The sequence below is a fragment of the Corvus cornix genome, chromosome 1 (assembly GCF_000738735.6).
Source record: "Corvus cornix cornix isolate S_Up_H32 chromosome 1, ASM73873v5, whole genome shotgun sequence".
NCBI classification, from domain to species: Eukaryota; Metazoa; Chordata; class Aves; order Passeriformes; family Corvidae; genus Corvus; species Corvus cornix.
Window position 1 is genome coordinate 104,122,789 of NC_046332.1, and position 20,381 is coordinate 104,143,169.

At 39.4% G+C, this 20,381-nt stretch overlaps 1 protein-coding gene across 1 annotated transcript in view; it reads left to right on the forward strand.

Annotated features, from left to right (window-relative positions):
* The window catches only part of PHEX (phosphate regulating endopeptidase homolog X-linked), a 97,106-nt gene that overhangs the window by 5,971 nt on the left and 70,754 nt on the right, over window positions 1-20,381 (forward strand). The window contains exons 3-5 of the mRNA XM_010394496.4: window positions 135-296; window positions 16,171-16,257; window positions 17,301-17,527. Coding sequence (XP_010392798.1) covers window positions 135-296; window positions 16,171-16,257; window positions 17,301-17,527 — 476 coding nt within the window. The remainder of the gene's footprint in view (window positions 1-134; window positions 297-16,170; window positions 16,258-17,300; window positions 17,528-20,381) is intronic.

Sequence of the window (20,381 nt, forward strand, 5' to 3'; positions counted from 1 at the left end):
TTCACTGCAGATATTTCGTCTTTTTTGTTTGTTTGTTTGTTTTTCATTAATCATCATTGCTGGACTGTAGCCTTGTGTAATTCTCTGTTTAGGAAAAAGTGTTCCACAAAATCTATGTGGTGTCTTTTTTACAGCTGCTGGCATCCTGAGCAAGATAAATCAATCCATAGATCCGTGTGAGAACTTCTATCGATTTGCATGTGATGGCTGGATATATCAAAACCCTATTCCTGAAGATATGTCCAACTATGGTGTTTATCCCTGGCTGCGACACAATGTGGACCTCAAACTAAAGGGTAAATATATCATTTTGAAAAGTATTTGGTTGGCTTGTCACTGTAACTTGTTAATTGGCTGGGCTTGAAATGACCAGACGTCTCCACAGTTCTGATCACTGGATAACATCCAACAGCCCGACTTAATGTTCTCTTTCAAAAGTATATTTTTCTTGTTTTTATTGAAAATCACATTGAGAGATACTGAATTTAACATAAAGAGAATTTGGGAGGAAGAACAGAACTGCTGGAAATTCTATCAGTTAAGAATGGAGGGATGAAATGATCCTGTTAATAACAAAAAGAAAAAGATGAGGGGATTTAACTCTTTCCCCCTTGCAGGTGCTGGCTAGACCAGAGTGCAGGAGCAGAGCACACACATGTAAGAATGTCCCAAAATCAGACAATCATCAGTCCAGTGCAGCAGGCTGTCTCTAACAGTCAGCCAACAGCATGAAATAATGTAATAAAGTCAAACCAGAGTGATATTTTCCAGTACAGTCACCTAGCCCTTGGCAGAGGCAATTCACAAGCTTCCAGAGACGGAGGTTTGTTTGGGTAGTGGGTTTCCTTCCCACTGCCGTTCAGGCTGCCACTGAAGTACCTGATCTATCATCAGTGAAACAGAAAGTTGCTTAAAAATGTGTTTCTGGAGGAAAAAATAGCCCCAGGGTGGAAATGTGTAGGAAGAGGGGTATTTTAATCTGCATGTGACTTGACTTAGGGCTATACTCTGCAGCGTGGCCACCTCACCAGGAAGCCCTGCAGACCAGCTGGGGAGAAAGGGTGATGATTATTGTTAGGTAGGAAAATCCTGCCAGATTCTTATAGTCTTGGCTAGAAGTGAGTTACTCAAAAAAAGGGAGACATGCAAGATTTAATATTGGTGGTGGTGTGCTTGAGCTTTGCCCACCTTGAGCACATAATTGACATAATAATTGACATAAGAGCCTGGTTTGAGCTCACCACAGAACAGAGGTCAGTTTTAGGATTTAATGCTTAAATATAGCACTTATTTTTCTTGGATTTTGTGTAGGTACCAAAGCCCTTCTCCACTTACTTTCTTCAGTCTTATTGTATTAAATTTTCACATAATTAAGTACTTTAAAAGCTGCATTTGGGCTCAGAATATGAGTTTTGATTTTCAACACAGGATATGATCTCAAGACTTCTGTTTAAAATCTGCTGAAGATGCCACAATGAAAAGAAAAAAAAGTATTTCCAGAGTCTGTTTTAAGTTATGCTTTGCATTCTAGTTGTTCTGCTGCCAGAATTGGGCTGTATTAGATAACTCTACATCCTGCATGAACCATAGCCACAAAGAGGCTAATCCTAATTGAGTATAGAGTAGCAAGCTGTCACTGCCATCCTTAATTTCCTCTTTTTACAGGTCCTAATCAAGGACATCATGCTAAGCCAGGTTTTTATTTGATTTTCTTTCTGCAGTCCCTTTAGAATTTGCTAATCCATAGCTAGAAAAACACAAGACAAAGAAAGAAACATCCAAGTGAGAAGTATTTGCTTAATGGAAACTCCATATCAAATAAAGGAAATTTATACAAAATTATTTTTAATAGGAGGCCCTTGGCATGGACAGGGACAAAGATGTGAAATGCTGGTTGGTGTACAGAAGTGTTTCTAATATAACATTTGCCATCTCCTCCTTAACTTTTTACTTAATAAACTTTCCAAAATATATTCTTTGTAATTTGAGAAAGGAAAAAGGAAAGTGTTGGTAGCTGAAATAACAAGCATAACTTCAGCCTCTAGGTATATTTGTGTTTTCTCTTGAGTTATTTCAGTAAATTAGCTTAACACTGAGTTATTAATTTGTGTATGACCACAACTTAGCTAGCAGAAGTTTTAGCAAGAGGAAGAATTCCTGCATAGAGAAATAGTTATAGGGCTGAATAGACCTTGGAGGAAAATTTAATCTCTCCTTCCTGAAGAACTCTTGGTAGAACTTTGTACCACATGGTAAATGTCCCTGTTTGACATTTGGTAGATTAAAAAGGCCTCTGTCTTTAGAGACCTGGCTACGTTCTGAAATACTTATCATGTTAAAGAAAACTATTCATCTTAAAGTGATAACATGGCTTGGCCAGAAAGACATATTTTTCATATTTGATTTTCTTTGATGGTGTAGTATAGATGGAAACATTTATTCAGGATATATATTAAAAAATTATGTTACTGAAAATAAACTATTTGAACATCTAATCTGTCTTCTGGTCCCTGAATGTTCCTGAGCCTGCTCCTCTTCCTGAGAAAGGGATTTTGGGCAAAGACCTATTACACAGGTTGCACAAGTGTATCTTCAATATTCTGGAAGCTTAATTTTTTTTGTTCAGCAGCAACTGCTGCAGAAGAAAATCTTCCAGTGGATAATAGGTAGTAAGTGTAAGAACTAATTTTGCCTTACCAAAGAAAGGTAGTGGTAGCTGTGTAACGTACTGAGCCCTCCATTAGGTATCAGTGGGTTTGAGAACAAAGCTTTTTTTTCTATTTCTTTTGGGTTTGGTGTTTTGGTTTGTTTGTAGGTTATTTGTTTGGTGGGGGGTTTTTTTGTTTGGTTTGGTTTTTGTTTTTGTGTGTATGTGTTGTGTGTGTTTTGGGGTTTCATTTAATTTTCTTTTTTTGTGTTTGGTTTTTTTGTGTGTGTGTGTCTTTGGGGGTTTTTTGAAGTTACAGACTCACAAGACCAAATGACTTTGCAGGTGTAAGCTTCAAAAGAGTAGAACATTTTCTGTATCAGTGAAGGTTTTGGTGCATTAATAGGGAATTCCAAAGAGGGGAAATGGTAGTAGGTCAGTGGAAAATAGCTAAGAACTACTGGGTGGTAGATTTTTTTTTTTGTCTGTGTGTCTCTGGTTGATTGAAGGATCAGGATTAGAAACATTAATTTTGGGGTTCTTCTAGATCTGCAAAACATAATGTGATCATTAAAAATACTTTTTGTTTTAAGATTTGGGTTTATAATGGGGTAGGAGTATATATATAATGCTCCCATGGGTTTCTCTAGCTGTCTTAAGATGCTAATCATATCATCATTTCCCCTTTAATTTCTTTTCCATATGTTGTTTGAGGGTCACTTGGGTATTTTTCTGCACTCAGAGGAATCCACAAACCACATATGCAACTCATTTTGATCTCCTGGCTATACAAAATAAATAAAGTTCTAGCCTAGAAAAAGTAGTGGTAGGTCTTTCCTTGGATGTGACCTGCAGCAGGATTTCAGGCATCATGGAGGAATGTAAAGAAGATAATTGTAGAGAGACAAAAATATCTCAAAAGCAGAGGCTTGTGGTTTGGGTTGTGACCCAAATCCAGGTAAGGGACATGTAATATTTAGGTTAAAATTTCTTATAGAACTGCTCCTTATAGAACTATCTTGAAGAGGACTGAGGTACAACTACTTCCTGTTAACCATTCCTGGCTGGACCAGACTGTCCCTGCCTTGAAGCCAGCCTTTCCTTTTCAGCTACACCACAGGCATGTTAAAAAGTACCTCATGTTGGTTAAGAACAAACACTCCCAGTGCTCAATAGGCCTCTGATGAGGAAGCTCTTGGAGTCCTTCAAAATGGAAAGAATCGTTTGGCTGTGGCCTGTGTAACATGAACAAAAGCTATTTCAAACTGCAACAGCTTCAGCCTTTTGTCAGGTCAAGACAGCAGTGACTCTGAGTTACTAAATGTTTTTCCACTTACCATAATATTTCCTGCAAAGCTATTTGTGTTCCTGATGAATGTTTCCATTCTGATTTGATGACCTCCATTAAGGCTTTAGGAGCGCTTTTGTCTTACCACTGGAAAGCAAGTGGCTTTTTGTGAACAGTTCAGAGCTGGAAGTCGGAGGCACGTAATTCAGTGCTTATTACCTGTGGTGAATGTTGGTTGTGAACCCAGAAGCTTCTTTTCCTTTCTCTGAGGTCTGAAGTACAATAGTGTACAGCTGGCTTATTTTTTCCTTTCTCTGAGTGACCATGCAGGAAGCAATAAATTAAAATAAAAACAACAAAACAAAACTCCACAAACATTCCTAAATCTCAGCACTGCAAAGGAGCCGATTTAAATTATGTGAATCATTTGTGAACATGTCTTCCAGGCCTTTTAAATTTAATTTATGACTGTGGAAACCAGTTTACAAATGAAGTCTCCCTACTGTTCCTGGCCCAGTGAGACACCTACTTCAGGCTGATTTACTGTGCTAAGCTTTGTAGTGTGGCTGTTTTCTGGATGTCACTCAGTTTAAAATGAGGAATTTCCAATGCGGTAAACAGACAGAAATGGAGGCCTTTTAGGAGGATATGGTGTGTGGGTTTCTAAAGAACATGAGACAGACAGCAAACAAAATATCTTGGCAGCGTAGGCAACTTTTCCCAAGATAATCTGCAATGATTTCCTTTGGAAAATAAATTTTTTATAAGTAAAACCAGTAAGTAAAAATATCTCTTTGGAAATTTATACTGTTTGACTATAGGATAGCCTTTCAGACTGATCCCAGGAGTTGGAGCAGTTGTTGTTGCTGTTGAGTGGTTGCTGTCCTGCACAGAAGACCCTGTGCCACAGGGCTATTTTAGGGCACCATTCAACTGGTGCTCCGTTGGGATCACTGGGATAGTTTGGATGTGTCCCGTGAAATCAGTAATGCAGCTGCTGACACTCATCCCCAGGTGTCTGTATTAGCTGACCTGTCTCTTGTGATTTGTTTCCCCTCAAAGGTATTTGAGCTATTTGAGAGCTGTCCCAAGTAAGAGGGAGAATACCAGCAATAATTAAAATAAAAGAGGATATTTATGGTTTTTCCTCCAATATATTGCTGGATAGCTGCTCTTGAATAACAAGAAAGCAGAAAAAAGCAATAGCACTTAATGCTGTTTTGCTTGGTCTTTTCTGCAATAAATGGATCTCTTTTCAATGGTAAAGACATTCATTTTGAGTGGTCCAGATATTTCCTATAGTGGCTTATTTATCTGAATGTAAGAAAAAACATAAGTGGCACAAGTCAGGTAAATCTCTCTGGGCAAGAATTTAATAGCTTTTTGGTAAAATGAAATACCTAAGTCAAAAGTGGAGAAGCCAGGACTTCTTCCAGGCTTTGTGGCTGCTCAGAATGAAAGTTGCGTTTGTAATGAGTGATTTTGGAAAACCATGAGTACTGAGAGGAGATAATTTTGATTCCTAAATGAGGTTTAAAGGCAGCACAGTAACTGAGCCACAGGATTCCCACAGCATCTCCCTGGTTTGGAGACTAGAATGGCATCCTCCTCTGAGCCCTCAGCTGGAACCAAAGTGGGGCATCCTGCTCGCTTCTGTTCCACATGTGGCACGTATTTCCCCTAAATTTACAGTGAATCTGGGGTTTGTATGATCCATACTTGCAGATACTGAATTTAAAAATGTTTGATGGCTGTGTTTGGGTGGGTAGTTTTACAGAATGAGGGTTCATACCTTGGAAGGCACAGCAATCCATGACATCTGATTCCTTTTTTTGGAAAAAAAAAGAATTCCACAAGTACAAGTTAAAAGTATTATTGTATTGAAGTCAATGTAATGCTGCCATTTAGTGTAGAGTGTAGACCTCCACCTATATTGTAACGATTGGGAAATTTGCAGTCTTCTGGTTTAAATGTGGTTTAAACTCTTCTGCTTAACATTAAAATGACATGTGTTATCCTCTGCAGCATAATACTGGGAGGCCAGAGGGGCAGGGCAGGGAAGAGGGCAATTCTACTCAAAAGAGTAAGATTTATTATTGAAATTAAATTTATCAACACAGGCTCTCATATCCCCATAAAATGATTTTTGGTTTGGTCACAGTTTGTGTACAGTTATGTTGACTTTTTGGAGGAACTCACATGATGGGCTTATCTTTGGATATACAAACTCAGAGAATTTACAAAATGCTGAAACTGTAAACAAACAATATTTCTGTTTAGGAAACGTGCTGTGTATTAGGGCACTGAACAGCATTAGGAACCATTTATGTAAGCACAACTTTGTGAATGCTATTTCCATGAGAAATTCCATATTGCTAGAATGGATATTCAAGGAAAGAATTGAGGAATTTCTTTTCAAGTGGCAAGGGGGAACCCTAGAATGTCAGTATATTAGTTTGGTTTATTTTTCTAAATACAGCAACCTTTAATGAAGCTGGTGTTTGGGAATATTTGCTTGATTTACTTGATTTAAACTCCTTGGGAACTAGAACTTATATGAATTGATTAATTACTAGATCTTCATGAATTCCTGTGGAAATACATATTAATTAGATCCTCGTGAGTGCAAAATTAATTTATAATGATTTAAACATTCTGTTGGAATATCAGAAGAAGTAATAATATGGGGCTGTTATTTTCAAGAGTCACTGTTCCATCCATGATGACATGAATGCTGCCATCAAGAAATTGGTTGATGGACATTAATTTTATCAAATACAAAACATAGTTTCCTGAATTGATAACTGGTGTCTTGATCATGATTAAATACCTTAAAAAAACCACAAAAAAGTGAACAAACCAAATTCCGCCCCACCAAACCAACCAACTACCAACCCGTCCTCTCCCCCCCGCTCACAAAATAAAACAAGGGGAGGAGTGAGACACAGTTTATCAAAACAAGGTAGGCCTAGATTAAGGCATCAGCTCCACAAAGACCATTCTGAGGAGTGAACTCATGGAGCTGCAGAATACACTGGTGGTTTTATTAAAGAAAAAACAAAAAAAAACCCCCAAAAACAACAACAAGTTGCTGGTTTGAAAATATGGAAACTATTATATTTCATATCTAAGGCATCTCTGAGGCCATGTAAGCCAACACAAGTCCTTCCAAAAGTGACTAATGGCCCTATCCATTGACATTCTGGGTGGTTGTGCCTTCCAAAGAAGTGGGAACATACAACACAGCAGATATGAAAGTGGAAATAAAATATGCTTTGAAATAATTTAAAAGGTCCATTATAAGCACCAGAAAGGTGTATTGATTTGCTGTTTTATTTTACTTTAGACACTCAGAGCAAAAAGCTTTAATTAGGCAAGAATAGTTTTAAGCATATAGAGAAATATTTTTGCAAGCCTTTGATGCTAGTTTGATTTCCCATATATGTATTTAGCAAACAGTAGAGAAAGCTGGACTATAATTCATCAGAAACACAAAACAGGTATTTATAAAATACAGTGACATATATTTTGCACTGCATTAGGCTTGGACTGCTTCCCTTCCTGTGCTCTGAAATTGAGAATTGTTTACAGCCACCAAGGGACAAAGAAAATGAAGAAGAGCCTTAATGTCAGTAACAATTAAAAAATTATTTAATTTATTTATGGTGGTGAGAAAATGTTTCATTTCTTTTTTTTTTTTGTTTATTTGTGAGGGAGCAAAAATGTTATCTTTTAGACTGTGTATTTTCTTATTTTGGATGTCTGGAAACAAATTTTTATTTAAAAACCAATAATTTGCAGTTCACTTCTAATAAAGTGTCTGGTGGGGAAGAGGACTCCAGACTGCACATGTCTGATTGTGCATAAGATACCTGAACTAGCAAGAAGCACTGCAGAGCAATTAGCAGAACTGGTAGTTTACAAAAAATAAATAAATTTAGGTTAGCTCATATTTTAGGGAAGCCTCAGAAACCAAATATTGCTATCAATTGCTAATAGAGGAAATAAGTTGTTTTGTACACTAAAGTTGCATATCAGGAGATATTCTCAGCAGAACTTGTGTTTTAAAGGCATAAAGGAATTTAATGAGGCCTTGAAATAATGAATTTGAGGTTGGGTTGCACTGGTGTCAGAAGAGAACTGTAAGCAGGCATCTGCACATCCACTGAGGTTTGTCTCTGTGGTATTTTCCAGGCAGGCAAGATCTTGCTTTGCTCTTCTTCCTGGGCTTCCAGATGCAAAACAATTCTGAAATGGAAGCTGGGCAGGTGCATTCATGTGGGAGTTTGACCTGTGCTATTAACCTGCTAAGAGGGATAAAGCTGTACTGAACTATTGTATGTTGTGTCCTACAGCAGATGTCCATGTCTTTTGCAGAAGAGTGCTCTGAGAGAACAGATTTAACTCTAAGAATAATCCTGGCTTCATACTTGTCTTGTTCCCAAGAAATATGTTCAGCTTGAAATGTCAGTCAAGTCTGTCATTTCCTTTTAGAACACACACACACACACACACACACACGTATATATCATATATTCGTCACTCTCCCCTCTATACTCCATTCCAGCTATAAGAGTCAGGTTTCCAAACAGATGAGAATAAAAATATATGTTTCAGATTTTCTTCTTTGACTATTTTGCGACCTGGAATGTTGCAGTCTAAAGAAATTCTTATTTTCATGTATCGAGACAGGAATGTTACCATTGATAGAGTGATCTCAGCAGTCTTGTGTATAATTTTGTATGCTGTGGCCAGTGTTTGTATTTTGGGGTAGAACACTGTGCCCCTTGTAGGCACAATGAAACTTACCACTGCCAGCTCTCCTTCACTTTGGGCTCTGAAAAAAAGGAATTGGAAAGCAGATACTCTAAATGAATGTCAGCTGGCCCCAAACCATTCTGAAATGATCACTCTTGGAACGTGTAAGCTTGCATTACTTAAGAGTGTACATTTGTCTAGCTGTGATTTCTGTAACAGCACTGTGGCTCTAAAGTTTTTTTGTGTGCTGTTTGGCACCCTGGCCAAATCTTTGCTCTGTGAACCATACTGACCTTGACTTCTTAAATCCAGTGTGCTGAGAGTTTGAAGAGAGGGCAATGCCTTCATGACATAGTTGAAGTGCTAAGACAACCCCAGTGGCACAAGTGCAGTTGGATGCTTGGGTTTTAGAGGTTACTTTTCAGGAACTCTTTTGCCATAGTTCTTACGTGTGAAGAAAATATGGGAATTAAGGGTTAGAAATTCTTAAGGAGGACTAGATAAATCATAGTTATCTTATAGTTCAGGGACATCAGGGAATGACATTCTGCACAGATGTGTTGTGTGTTTGGTTTGATTGCTAAACTCCAAGGTTTGAGAAGGTTTTTCTCTACATTTCAGTGGTAATTCTTCACAGAACATCCTTAAAAGAGCCTGTTGCTGGCATCAGAGGATCTTCTGCAAATTTCCAAAACATAACTTGGGTTTTGTCTCTTCACAGAGGTAGCACATAATAGTGCTAAGTTAGGGAGGAAACAAAGCTTGTCACTGATAGCTGGAGATGGGAACAGCTCTTTTAATTATTCTTCTCATTAGTTTAGAAACTCAGTCCTTATAGCTGTAGTGCACAGTGAGGGGAGGGTGACAAGCAGAGTCTTTATTGCTCAAGTATTGAAAGAGAAATTCTCTGTCATCGGGTATTTGCAAATAAACCTGCTGAATATGTAGGCCCTTGGACTGCTTTCTGAGTCTGATTCCCAAAAAAATGCATTACAAGCTGCTTTCAGTTTAGTGCTGAGCATCATCTGGGCAATGCCAAGCAACTCCTACTGTCTCTGAAATTAAAGAGACTGAGGGGCATTCACTGTCTCCAAAGGATCAAGCTCTTTGAGTGTGCAGATCAAGTTCAGCAAGCTTTATACTCATAAAGGAGCATTATTCCAACCAGTAGGACTCTGACATGAATTAGATAAGGAGCAATCTGTGGCTCACTTTATCTGCAACAATGGATAATGGCTGTGTCTCCTTGGTCTGTCATGTCTAAGAGAGCTTTGAGATCTGTATCCTAAATGTATAGAGTGCAATTCCAGGAGTAACCATTAGATTATTTCCTATGGCTTTTTTTGTGTCACAGACAATTACATTACCCATTTAATGCAGCTCAGTAGCTTGCACTGGGATAAAACATAATTGACTTTGGGCTAAAGTTTATCTCCCAAAAAAGCATGAAGTCTTGAAAATATTAAGAGGTAGAAAAGCCACTATCTCCTCTGGTTGCTGGTTCCAATGGTTGATCACTGTCACTGCTGAATTTGTCTTCATCATTCAACAGTTGGCTTTCTTTGTGCCTTTTTTCAATAGTCTAAAGACCTCTCTGGCACCAAGCATTTTCTCAAGGTGCTTTGATATTGTGATCCCATTACCCTTTCACATCTCTTGTGAGAAAAATCACGTTCCCTCATTGCATGCTTTTTTGTCGCTGTCTTCTATTTCTCAAGCCACACTCTGCAAAGGAAATAAACCCAATTGTTTTGCTATTTTTCTGCCCTCTGTCCAACTGTCCAACATTGTTTTTACAATGCAGAAAGCTGAAGGGCAGGCCGTGTTCCAGTCTGTCTCACCAGCCTGTGTACACACTAAGATCATCTCCCCACTTTGATACTTCTCTGGTTTTGCAGTGCAAGACTGCTGTCTGTTTTAGCATTGCCCTGGGAGTTCATGCTGAATTATTTGTCTGCTTCTAGTTTTTCACTCCTCCACGGTTACAGCTTTCCAGGAAATGGGATGTCTCTTGGGGTTCTTGTATAATTTTTGTTTTGTTTACAGTCCAAGCATATTCCCTGGGGGATATTTGCACATGGAGTTGTTTTTCTTCAGGACAGAAAGCATTATAATATATTTGAGATCGTTGTCAGATATCACCATGCAAATACTTGAGCTTGCATTTTCCACATAGAGCAAATGTTTCTAAAAGGATAAGGACAAAAACTAGTGGAAAAAATGCTACCGTCTTTACTAGCACAATATATTCTCCATATCTAGGATTGTAAAGTGCACAGAAAAATTTTATTTTTCTCACTAGGATAGGAAATAAGCCTCATGAATAACATAGTATTTCTCAGGAGTTCAACACAAATATATATATATAAACCTGTCTGATAGGGTACAGTATACATACAATCTGATCAGGACACCGATAAATTGAATCAATATTTCTCATCTGAATAAATGGTGTGCATGTTTCTTTTCCCTGCAAATCTTGCTTTACAATCCTTTTTCATGCACTCCAAGAAGAAGGAAAGGTACAGGATTTCTTGGTGCCATAAATAAAATACGGTGGTTGAAAACCAAAGTGAAGCTGTGCAAGACAGTCAGCTGGAAAATCAACAAGGGCTGGAAATGGAAAGTAAGATTAAAGGTAACACTTAGCCACAAGACTATCCTTAGCAGCTTCAGAATAGTATGCAGTTAAATAAACACACATGCAAAGCTTCCTTTGTAATGTGCCTTGCTCTCACTTTTAACAGCAGATGATTGCTATTTACTTGAGGGTAGTGAACCACAGGAAGCTGGCCTTTTTTAGCCCTCTTGCCCTGAAAAAGAGGCAACTCAATATAAACTCTCTTCCTTCCCTTCCCAGCTCCCCACCCCCAGCTGTGGCTTTTTTCCCTTGACTGTATATCTGAGCATCTCCAGTTGAGGCAAGTGAAGATCACTCCCAGCTATGGAGTGTTTTTTTGCTGGTGATGCCGAGTCTTTGTGTTTTATATGAGAGTAAGGGTGTGCAATGATGCAAATGTGCCTGACCTGGGGTGACAGAAGTCCAAGAACTTTGACTGCAATGGGAACATCTGCACTCTCAGCTCCTTGGTAGAAGAAAGTGAATGATGAAGCCGTTTGCAGCCTCAGGAAGTTGAGGATATCGTGAACACCTTTTGACAGTTTCTGACTGTGCAAGTGGTGGCTGCTTAATGAGATGAGTTATGTTACTACAGCACTGTGGAGTGGAACTGCCAGTAGGTTTTGACACTTGCCATAACTAAGTTTTATGTGAAGGGAAACATAAATCTTGGATCTGGGCATCCATGAGGTGCTGAGGTTAGTGATAGAGGCCAAGATCTTTTTTTTAACCCAAAGAGAATGACTTTGGAAATAATTTCAAAGTGAAGAAAGTGAAAAATGTAACTGAAAAAGAGCTATTTTGCTAAAAAAGCCATTCAGACATGTACTTCATATTTGGCTAAGGAAATGGGATCCAAACTGTATATTCAGCTGGCTTAAGCTATGCTGGTTCACTTTGCTTGTCCTGGTGATTTTTGGTTATGATATTCTGCTTTGCAGGGAGGCCAGTGGTATAACTCAGTAGCAGCAATAAATTGTTAAATTTTGGTTAATGTTAATAACAATTCTATGCTTTTATAGATGGCTGGAAAGCAGCTTAGATTGTGGGGTTTTTTTAACCTTTGCAGCCAGATTGCTATTCTATGTCTGGTGCTGTATCGTTCATTTGAGAGCTGAAAAATGAGCTATTAATTTAAGGGTATTTTTTCAATATTGTTGGAGTGATGTGTATTTCCTAATCTGATCAAAACTATTTATTCCTAAAAATTCTTCTGTAGAGGTAAATATTTGGTGTCCTAAAATGGAAGATTGCTTTACGGAATTAGAACTTTTAATTTGAAACAAGTAAACTGAGTTTAAAAAAAAAACGGAAGAAAGCAAGCAAGCTCCAAGAACAAGCCCAGTGTCCTCAGTGCTAAGTGAGCTGTTTTAGTCAAAGTGCTGGTAGCCCTGATCTGCCTAATTACGTCAAAGTTCAAGGAGACTGTGCTTAAGGAAAGCCTATTAGACTGAACTTCTCAGTGGATTTGTATGAATACACACAATCCCTTAGTGAGGTGTGAGAGTTGGAGCTTGGAAAGACAAAGTAAGGAACTAAACAGCAGATCTGTGGTATCTTATGAGGCTCAACATTAACTGAGCTTTGGTGGTCTTTCTCTTCCTATCCCTTGAAAGACCACATAGATTTTGCTTACATTTTGGTGTCAAAAGAGAAAATATCTGAGACTATTACAGTTTTTCAAGATGGAAAGACAGTCTTCCCAGACAGCTATAGTTCAGGTGAATTTTTTCAGAGGGGCTGAATTTGCTTTCTGTATGTCACTGGCTGGCATTTCTCTGCTGTAGATGAGAGCCTGAAATCCATGTCATGTGTCAGGAGATTAAGCACTGTTCAGAGAGTGTGGGATGGCCCTGGGGCAGGTTTGTTCAGCTTGCAGAGTCCTGGAAGAGCAGAGACTGAGCTGCTGCCCTCCCAAAAGCAGCCCTGTAGAGAGCAGTGTGCATCGACCCACACAAACAGATATGCTCTGTGCAGCCTGGGTTTGTCAGAGCCTGCAGCTGCGGCCAGGCGACTCACAGGACCCAATATTGCTTATTTAAAGAGAGCTTGCTGGGCCTACATTGATTTCAATCACAGTAGTGACTTTCTTTCCATGAATAAGCAACCTCTAGACAGACCAATTGATTACATATATCTTTGATCAGTATGCTGTGCTTCTTGCCTTTTGTTGCTATTCTTGCCTTTTCTTGCTGTTTGTCTTTAAGAATTTAGATACTCAAGGACATGTAAAATCCATATGTATTTGTGAGCTAAATAAGAAGCAAATTTCTAAATCTTGTATTTGGATTTTATACTAGCTTATGTATAAATCATGTGGATGTGAGCAGTGCTCCAGGTTTGAGCTTCTAAATCTTTCTGAAAACTTGAGGTTAAGGCTGAGAAGCCTCCATAGCCTAAAGAGCATCCATGAATTGCATCCCCTCTTTCAGTGTCCATAGGATTCAACCATCTTACTAAGTCTTTCATGTTTGATCACTGGATTTTATGTTATCAGAACCAAGAATTGTCTTCTTAAAAGAATTCTGAGCAAGTTGGCAACATCTACCCCACCTCACTCTCTGCAATAGTGAAGCGAGTGTTACATCTTCATTCTGTCACAAAATGAGATGGTTTGATGGGAAAACACCAGGTCTGATTTTAACACAATTTGATGCAGGTGTATCTCTAGGGTTGATTTTATTGGCTCTTATCTCTTTCTCTCTTGAGCTTTAGCCACTGGATTTTATTAGCTTCAATTTCATGGTTGTACAGCTCACTGGCAAAGACAGAAATTATTGTAATGACTTTAATGGGAGGGTAGGTTTTCATCCTTAGTTTTATGGAGGCATCATTTATAATTTCTTTTAAAATGCCATTTAAAATATGTGAACAGGTCTGATTATGCTACTAAGAATTGTGCACACTGAACATATACGTTGATGGTTGGCATTATATTGTATTTAACAAATTGGGGAAATATTTGAGGATTTGAAATCAAAGCTATCCTCTCCAGAAGTATTTTAAGGGAAAAATCTTATTCATAATTAAATGGGAATGATCTCATTAAATCTCTTAAGGATCTAAGCAAAAGAATTGGGCAATGGGTGGGGGGTTTTTTTTGTTTTTTTGTTTAAGGAGAAAAGGGATTGGAGGGAGAGAACAAGTGGCATTTGCTTATCACTATGGTATTCCTTGAGTAGTAAACAGTTTGAGGTCTGCATTATGGTCCCGAGTGCTCACATGAGCTCAGGTGGGGAATATCTAAAAGGCTGGTTCCTCAGGGTGCTCTGGAAATTTTGGGAAATAAGTGCCTTAAAATTCTGCCTCAAGCAGTGAGCTCCTAATACTGAGAGAAGCTGTGCAAACCCAGGCTGTTCTCAGCTGTAGAACCGAGCAGTCCCATCCAGCTTTTGCCTCCCAGGAGAGGAGGCACTGTAGGGTGGACTCCAGAAAGCTGCTGGATAGAGCAGGGCTGGAGAGTGAGCAGCTGCCACCCGTTTGCAGGAGGGTGCTGCTTTTGGATGGCAGTACCACCACCTCTTCAGTACTCTGCATGTCCCCAGCCAGTCCTGGCAGAGGAATAATGTTGCATTGACCCTGATCCAGCTCTGCGTGGGAGCTGTTTGGTCTTGCCATGGCTGGTGTTATGAAGTCTCAGTGGTTCTCTGCAGGCCTAAGGGACTCTTGTGTTCCTCTTTGTTCCTCCTTTTGTGTGGGGAATGCTTCTTAGCGCAATTTCACTGTGCTGCCTTTGCTCATTTGAAACCCAGAGCACTGGGTGGTACTATGGTACGGAGAAGGGAGTCTTGAATTTTTCAAGGCTTTTTAGCCCTGGCTGAGCACACAACAGGAGGGACTTGATACTAGCAAAGCCACTCTTTCCAGTGGTCCCTGTAACAATAAGGTAATGCTTTGCAGGATTGGCTTGGGTTTTGCAATACCAGGTGAGGTCCAACAGAGCTTGCCAGCCCTGTTCCTGTGCTGTGCTCAAGAGCGATCCTGCTTCTCTTGGCTGTGGAAGTGCTCGTGCTGTGCAGCACCTGAGCTGACAGATCTCTCTGAAACTCAGCTGCCTCTGCATTTAACCACAGTACTTTGTATCTGCAGCTGCATCATGCCTGATTTACAGCTTGGATAGAACAATTCAAGGCAGCTGGGAGGGGACTGCTGAGATTCAGATGCACTTTGCATGCTATTTCCTTTCCATGACATAATGTGAGGAATGCAAGGAATGTAGAGAGATGACAGCTTAGAAAGGTTAGTCTGGCTTTCAGGCACCGAGGATGTTTACACCTATAGTGTGAAGTGAGGATGAGTGTGTGTACAGAGTGCAGCTTTACAAACAGTAGTTGGACACTTGGCTTTCTGTGTCACTAACAAGGCTGAGATTGTGTTTGACTGACAATGGGGCAGTTCTCTGCTGCTTTCTTTCAGCAGCACCAGAGCTGGCAAAAGTGAACACCAGTGGTCTTGCTCCTGAGATCCTGTAACCTTCTCTGTTAGGTCCTGTTTTCATAATGTACCAGCACCAGAAGCTGAGCCACTTGAAAAAATTCCTGGCTCCCTACCCTGTGTGCTGGTTGCCACCCTCACCCCATGACTGCCTGTCCCCTCAGTTTGCTGAGGGTAGCTGGTTGTGAGCACAAGTAATAAGCTGCATCTGTCATTTGGCTTTAAGTTAGTTCTCTGAAAAAAATAAAAAATCCTTCTCTGTTGGGGATTGAAAAAGGTGCAGGTAAGTCTGTGCTACTGCTTAAGAAAATATACATGGAGCCTCATACTTAATTAAACAAGTGCTATGATTAAACCAAATGCTGAAACATGCAAACAGTGTCTACATTTTCCAAAGTATTGAAAAAAAAATTGTTTTTTCAGCCTTGCTAGAGAAACCCATCAGCAAAAGACGAGACAGTGAAGCTGTACAGAAGGCCAAGATCCTTTACGCATCCTGCATGAATGAGAGTAAGTGGATTGATTTGAGAAGGAAATGGATGCATTCCCTGCATTTCTAAAGGCAGGCTTTTTATCTCTGTGCAGAGCTCTGTGAAGCTTTGTGCAGATGCTTGGATTTTGCTGATATGGATTCAACTGAATGCAGAGGGTCTTCTACACATTTCTAAAGCTGGCTATTGAGACTGAGGTACACCCAGGCAAAAGAAGTCAGTTTTAGAGAAACCTCTGCTTGTCAGAACTGTGAAGAGATATTTATCTGTGCAAAAGGATGTTAAACTGTGCCCCAGGGTTGTGGGGTTAGTGCCTGGGGTTAATAATTCAGAGGAACCCTCTGATGAAATTCTCATACTGATACTTTCAAGAGTTGCTCATCACCTTCTACATTTCTCTAAATCTATTTAATCAAAACACTACGCCAGGGCTGGGTATAGACAGTCCTGGACTCTTTAGCTTAGGTATCTTCATGTCAAGCATGTTAGCCACATTTGCAGAGTGCTTTTCCTTAGCTTGTAAATGCTGCTGTAAGGCAAAGTACACTAGTTTGGGACACGTCACTACCCTTAGGTAGCTGCACAGGTGAAAGAAGTATTGGGAGTCCCCTTGTCCTTCTGACTCTTTCAGGCTTTTTTCCTGCACAGTTTTCTTCCAACATGGCCCAAGTCTCACTGCCAGCAATTGAGACAGCCTGCTCCTCAGCCTTGGTGCCCAGATGCTGCCACTCCAGCTTTGATTATGAACAATAACCCCCCTTCCCCAAAACAGTGAAGTTTCTATGCTAGTTCCTAATCAAGGAGTGGCTTTTTAAATTTACTTAATTCCAGCCTTTGCCTTTTTTTGAAAGGCACTGACTTGCCTCTCTTATTCTTGATACAGATAAACAGGGTTGGACTTCTATGCTGCTGTGCTCACAGGCAGAGCAGAGGCTTTGGGTTTCAACTATTGTGATTGCCTTGCCTGAAAATCAATTGATGCCAATAAATCTTGGTCTTATGTAGCTGCTGCTGGGCTTGAATTGTCTGGAATGTAATTGTTGTCACACTTTGACATTTCAGATAAAATTGAAAAAGCTGATGTGAAACCTCTGTTAAGTATACTGAAGCATTCACCTTTCCGTTGGCCTGTGTTGGAATCCAATATTGGACCTGAAGGGCTGTGGTCAGAAAGGAGGTTCAGCTTAGTCCAAGCCTTGGCAACTCTTCGTGGCCAATACAGTAGCTCTGTCTTCATCCGTTTGTACGTGGCTGCTGATGACAAAATCTCCAATCGCTATATCCTGAAGGTACAGTATAGCATATCTAATAGGTGTTTGATGGTCTCTTTCTTTAAAACATCTTTACATGCCAGATGTTTACACTTGATTGTTGCTGTTATTATCTGCTGGCTTACAGTTGTACGTAGGGGCCAATTTATGGGAATGTAGAAGCCACTAGCAACCACATGCTATTGAAAAGTATTTCGGTACAGGTTGTTTTCTTCTTTCAAATGGAAAAAACCCCATAAAAATGGTCCCATTAGACCAATAGCCAGGGTCTATGTGCATGAGAATAAGACGTCAATATCTAATTCTGTGTGCTGTTTATGACTCATCGGTTGCATGAAGAATGCTTTTTGTCTGGGAGGATGAAAAATGGTCCATCGCTAGCAGATATTTTAAACTTGAGCTCTTTTTCTTGAGATGGAAACACTTAATCTGGTGCTTATACAGCACCTTACCACACAGATTTTTCCCAAGTGCTTTTAAACATGAAATAGAGCATTTACCTTTTTCCTGAAATGCTGTTGTTTTTACACCAAAACATTACCCATTTGTTAGCAGCGCATGGCATTACACAACAGTTTAGTAAGAAAAAGACCCAAGGAACGTTGTCTCCCTGTAGTCTGACAAAACTCCAGATGAAGTTGTATAACTGTGCAAGACTGAGTGCCTGGGCCAAATGCACTGTTGTTTAAGAACTTCAGATGAGTAGCCAGAGCAGACCCTCCCTCCATGGCTACAAGGAAATAGTTTATGAAGGCAAGAGATAAGGAACAAATAAGAAAGTTATGATGGCATTCATCACAGCAAAATAGGGTCTATGATCCTTATTTTGCTAGCATCTTGGCTAGCTGTAGGAATGTAGCCAAGAATACATTGTATTTAGGGACTGTGGTGGTACTGGAGTGGAAGTCAGTTCTAAGTCGATTATTCCATATTTCTTTTCACTGTGACATTTAACTGTCATTAAGTTGAAGGGTAACTTCCCCCCTTCTCCAGGACATTTTCCTGGATGGTCAACAGCAGATCAACAGTTTGCTGTATCAAAGATGTCATTCTGCTAAGATGCTGTTCAGATCCTGTCACATTTTCTTCAGCTGAAGACTCACTTGAAAGAACTGAAGCAGTAGAATCAGAGAGATGTTTAGTTAGGTATCTCCTGTCACAATATTTCAGTTCAAGCCACCTGTCAGCAAATGGCTAGACAGGGACACCCTCACTGCTGCTCTCTTGGAAATGATTTATGACCAGCATTACCTTCACTTGCTATGCTTAGCAGCACCTAAGAATTAAGTATCTAAATAACTGAAGCACTACCTGTTATGAATAACATATTGTTCCGTAGGGTATTCTGATGTTAGTTTGATTAGGACCTTGATCTGCAGAATGCATCAGCCAGTGCCCTACTTTGTCCATGTTTTAACGAATTCCCAGGGGTGTAGATGTACCACAGAATATTTCAATCTGCTTGTGAAAATGGCTTTATTGCAAAATTCTTTTTGTTCAGCATTGCAAAATCACCAATGGGTCATAAAAGAGGTGGAAACTCCAAATAAAACTTTGTTCAGCATTCAACATTATATTTTTTTTTCATGAGTGCTGAAGCAGTTGGTTAACTTTTTTGTTTATTTCTCATATTTCTGCTCTCTTCGTTTAATGTGTTATCAACTCTAATTCTTAAGACATGGGAATTTAGAGGAACATTTAATGTAACAGTCACAGAATTGAAATTCATCAAATAATCTGAAGTCATCTATTGCAAAGACACATGTAAAAAGGCATAAGAGTACATTCTTTTTGCATCATTGTGCTGAGAAAAGAAAGTTTTTCAAAGAATGAGAGTTGTACTGAGTATCACAATTACTCCTTTTTGAAGATGGTTTGTTTTATTTGTTTGTGGTATATTTTAAAGGTTGTGAACATCAGCTAGTAGAGAGAAAGATTATATTTATTCATTCACTTTAAGTTTTATTCATTTGTTACATTTTTATAAATGTAGAAAATGTGAAATATAAATCGCTTAACCTAAAGGACTTAGATTAGAAAGGACTTATGTGAAATTGTATGAATAAATACAGTCTATCTTCAGTAGATTTATCTTTAGAAACAATTGCAGCATCAAAACAAAAATGTTACATCAAAGCAGTTGTTTCTGCTCCAATCAGTGTCTTATTCAGAATTTGGAAGCTGGTTAAATGAAGTTTTCAGCTTTGTCTTCCATACCCTAACCTAACTTGATCACATTGAGAAGTTCTGGGAAATCTCAATTCCCAGTAATTATTATAAAATATATGCTGTGTAGTGAGTTCTTCCTGGTTAGGAATTTGAAACAGCATGCAAATATTCCCATGTAGATGTTTCACTCAAAACTCTTAATGCAGATCTCAAATTTTCAGGCCTAATCCCAATATTAGGGTGACTGTAGATCGGCAAATCTGATCCATGTTTCGATGGAAAAGATAAGTGAAGATCAAAGATCCATCTGGACTACCAGACACCTTTAGCTAAAGTACTGGAGACATAACAATATCCTGTGCAAGCAATCCTGGCTGGTATCCAGTTCAGTTTCAGTTCATCTGCTCAAAAGACTGAATACAGCACACAGTGCTGGTCTAGGGTGGAGCTCAAAAGTGTAACCTCAGTTTCAGTCAAGAACACCTAACGATGCCTCCCAGGTAGAGAGCAGCTCACATGCTCCAGCACCTCAAGGGCATTTGGTGCATACACTAGGCTGGTGTGGTCCCAAGCTGACTCTTAGGCCTCTGAAATAGGCATAGGATGGATACATGGTCATCAGCACCAATGGTTTGATCCTGTAGACCCAGTCCTTTTGTGTTTCCTACTTGCTGATGTAGCTGTTTTAACCATATAAATCACA